Raw genomic sequence first — 1,527 nt, 5'->3', positions numbered from 1 at the left:
TCTCTGAAAGACAAGACCCTGGAAATGATCACTTTTCATCAGATATATTGGGCAATGCTCTTGTTCTCCAAAAAGAAGAAAAGTTTTCAGCTTTTGTAAACTTCAGGTGAGACTTGTCTACCTGAGTCCGCTGAGTCAAAAATCTCCTGTGTCCAAAGTACAAAGGCTTCTATGGGAGCCAATTATCTTCTCTTTGTCATATTGGAGATTGTCTATCAGGTAAAATTGGCTCACCATGGAAAGTGCTGCCTTCGTTAACAATACATAAATAAATAAATAAATAAATAAATAAATAAATAAATAAATAAAAAGGGGAAAAAAACAATCCATGCAATAATAAGACTTCTGCCTTTCTCCTGAACTTTATTTTCTGGACAACATTCTTTGTGAGGTTTCAAAATGATAAATGGCTTCAGTTTTTGTGAGACGACTAGACTCACTCCCACAGCAATCAGCAGCTAAAGCTTACACAAACTGCAGAAAGTGTGTTTCAATTCTCATGCTGTGCAGTTCAGGTTATCAGAGCCAGCATACAACAGCCCTGGTTATACCATCAACAGGGRTGAAAAATGTTGTTTATTTTAATACTCTGAGTCTCATGGCTCACTATATCATACAATTTCTCCTTTGTATTTGTCCCCCTAGGATCCATGCTGTAACTCTGTTAGAAGGTCAGTTCCCCTGATATGACAGTATCAACTGGGAGTGTAGGATTCATCCACTTCCATTCTATATCTATCCACAGTTTGCTGGAACAGAAGAACTGCTGCAACTTTACCGGTTCCTGAAGCTGAAGAGCTCTTCGGAAACTTGGACACAGATAGCTTCAGCAAGCTATCCAAAGCCAATATATTGGGTGTTCTTTGTGCAGAAGGCAAGTTCAAAAGCCCAGGCATAAGTGGAGAAATCTTTTCCTTGTAGACAGAAGCTTTTTGCTGCTTCGTGCATGCATGCATGTCTTACAGATATAGAAGTTGGACATGTAGGATGGAAATAATATATCATATGTTGTGATTTGATGGTTATTTTGACTAGGGGTAACAGAGAGAGGGAAGGACCTTGGCAGCAAAGACAAGTTACATCCTACAAGTTACATCTTTCTACATYTTTTTTGTTTGTTTACTTGTTAAGAGCAATAAAAGATCTTTGGGAAATGGGGAGGAGATATAAGCAGTGGGGAAGGATCTCTTTTTGAATGAATGAACAAAATATTCAAAGAGACTATGTTGCTCTCTTCTTCTCACCATGATAGAAAGCACATTTGGATGGGGAATATCACGCGTGTGACAGAGTTTGTTCTCGTGGGATTTCCAAACYGCTATGAAGTGGAGATCATCTTCTTTATGCTGTTCCTGCTTGCTTATTTAGTGACTGTTTTGGGAAATGCTCTTATCATTGTGCTGGTCTATAYTGACTGTCATCTACATTCTCCCATGTATTACTTCCTCAGTAATTTGTCCTTCATTGAGATCTCCATGACTTCCTCTGTTGTGCCAAAAATGCTGGCAAACTTGCTGTCAGAGAAGA

The 1,527-nt window shown here is 38.7% G+C and overlaps 1 protein-coding gene and 1 pseudogene across 1 annotated transcript in view; both read left to right on the top strand.

Annotated features, from left to right (window-relative positions):
* The window catches only part of LOC112956381, an 18,719-nt pseudogene extending 17,821 nt beyond the window's left edge, over positions 1-898 (top strand).
* A 284-nt stretch (positions 899-1,182) lies between these two features.
* Positions 1,183-1,527, top strand: part of LOC112956383 (olfactory receptor 14A16-like) — a gene marked incomplete at its 3' end in the record, with an annotated part of 7,884 nt that continues 7,539 nt past the window's right edge. The window contains exon 1 of the mRNA XM_026049885.1: positions 1,183-1,526. Within this exon, the coding sequence (XP_025905670.1) occupies positions 1,200-1,526 (327 nt within the window). The remainder of the gene's footprint in view (position 1,527) is intronic.

This window comes from Nothoprocta perdicaria, unplaced genomic scaffold, assembly GCF_003342845.1.
Source record: "Nothoprocta perdicaria isolate Ctin4 unplaced genomic scaffold, notPer1 scaffold_625, whole genome shotgun sequence".
In the NCBI taxonomy this organism is placed as follows: Eukaryota; Metazoa; Chordata; class Aves; order Tinamiformes; family Tinamidae; genus Nothoprocta; species Nothoprocta perdicaria.
This window is presented reverse-complemented; position numbering and strand designations above follow the sequence as displayed.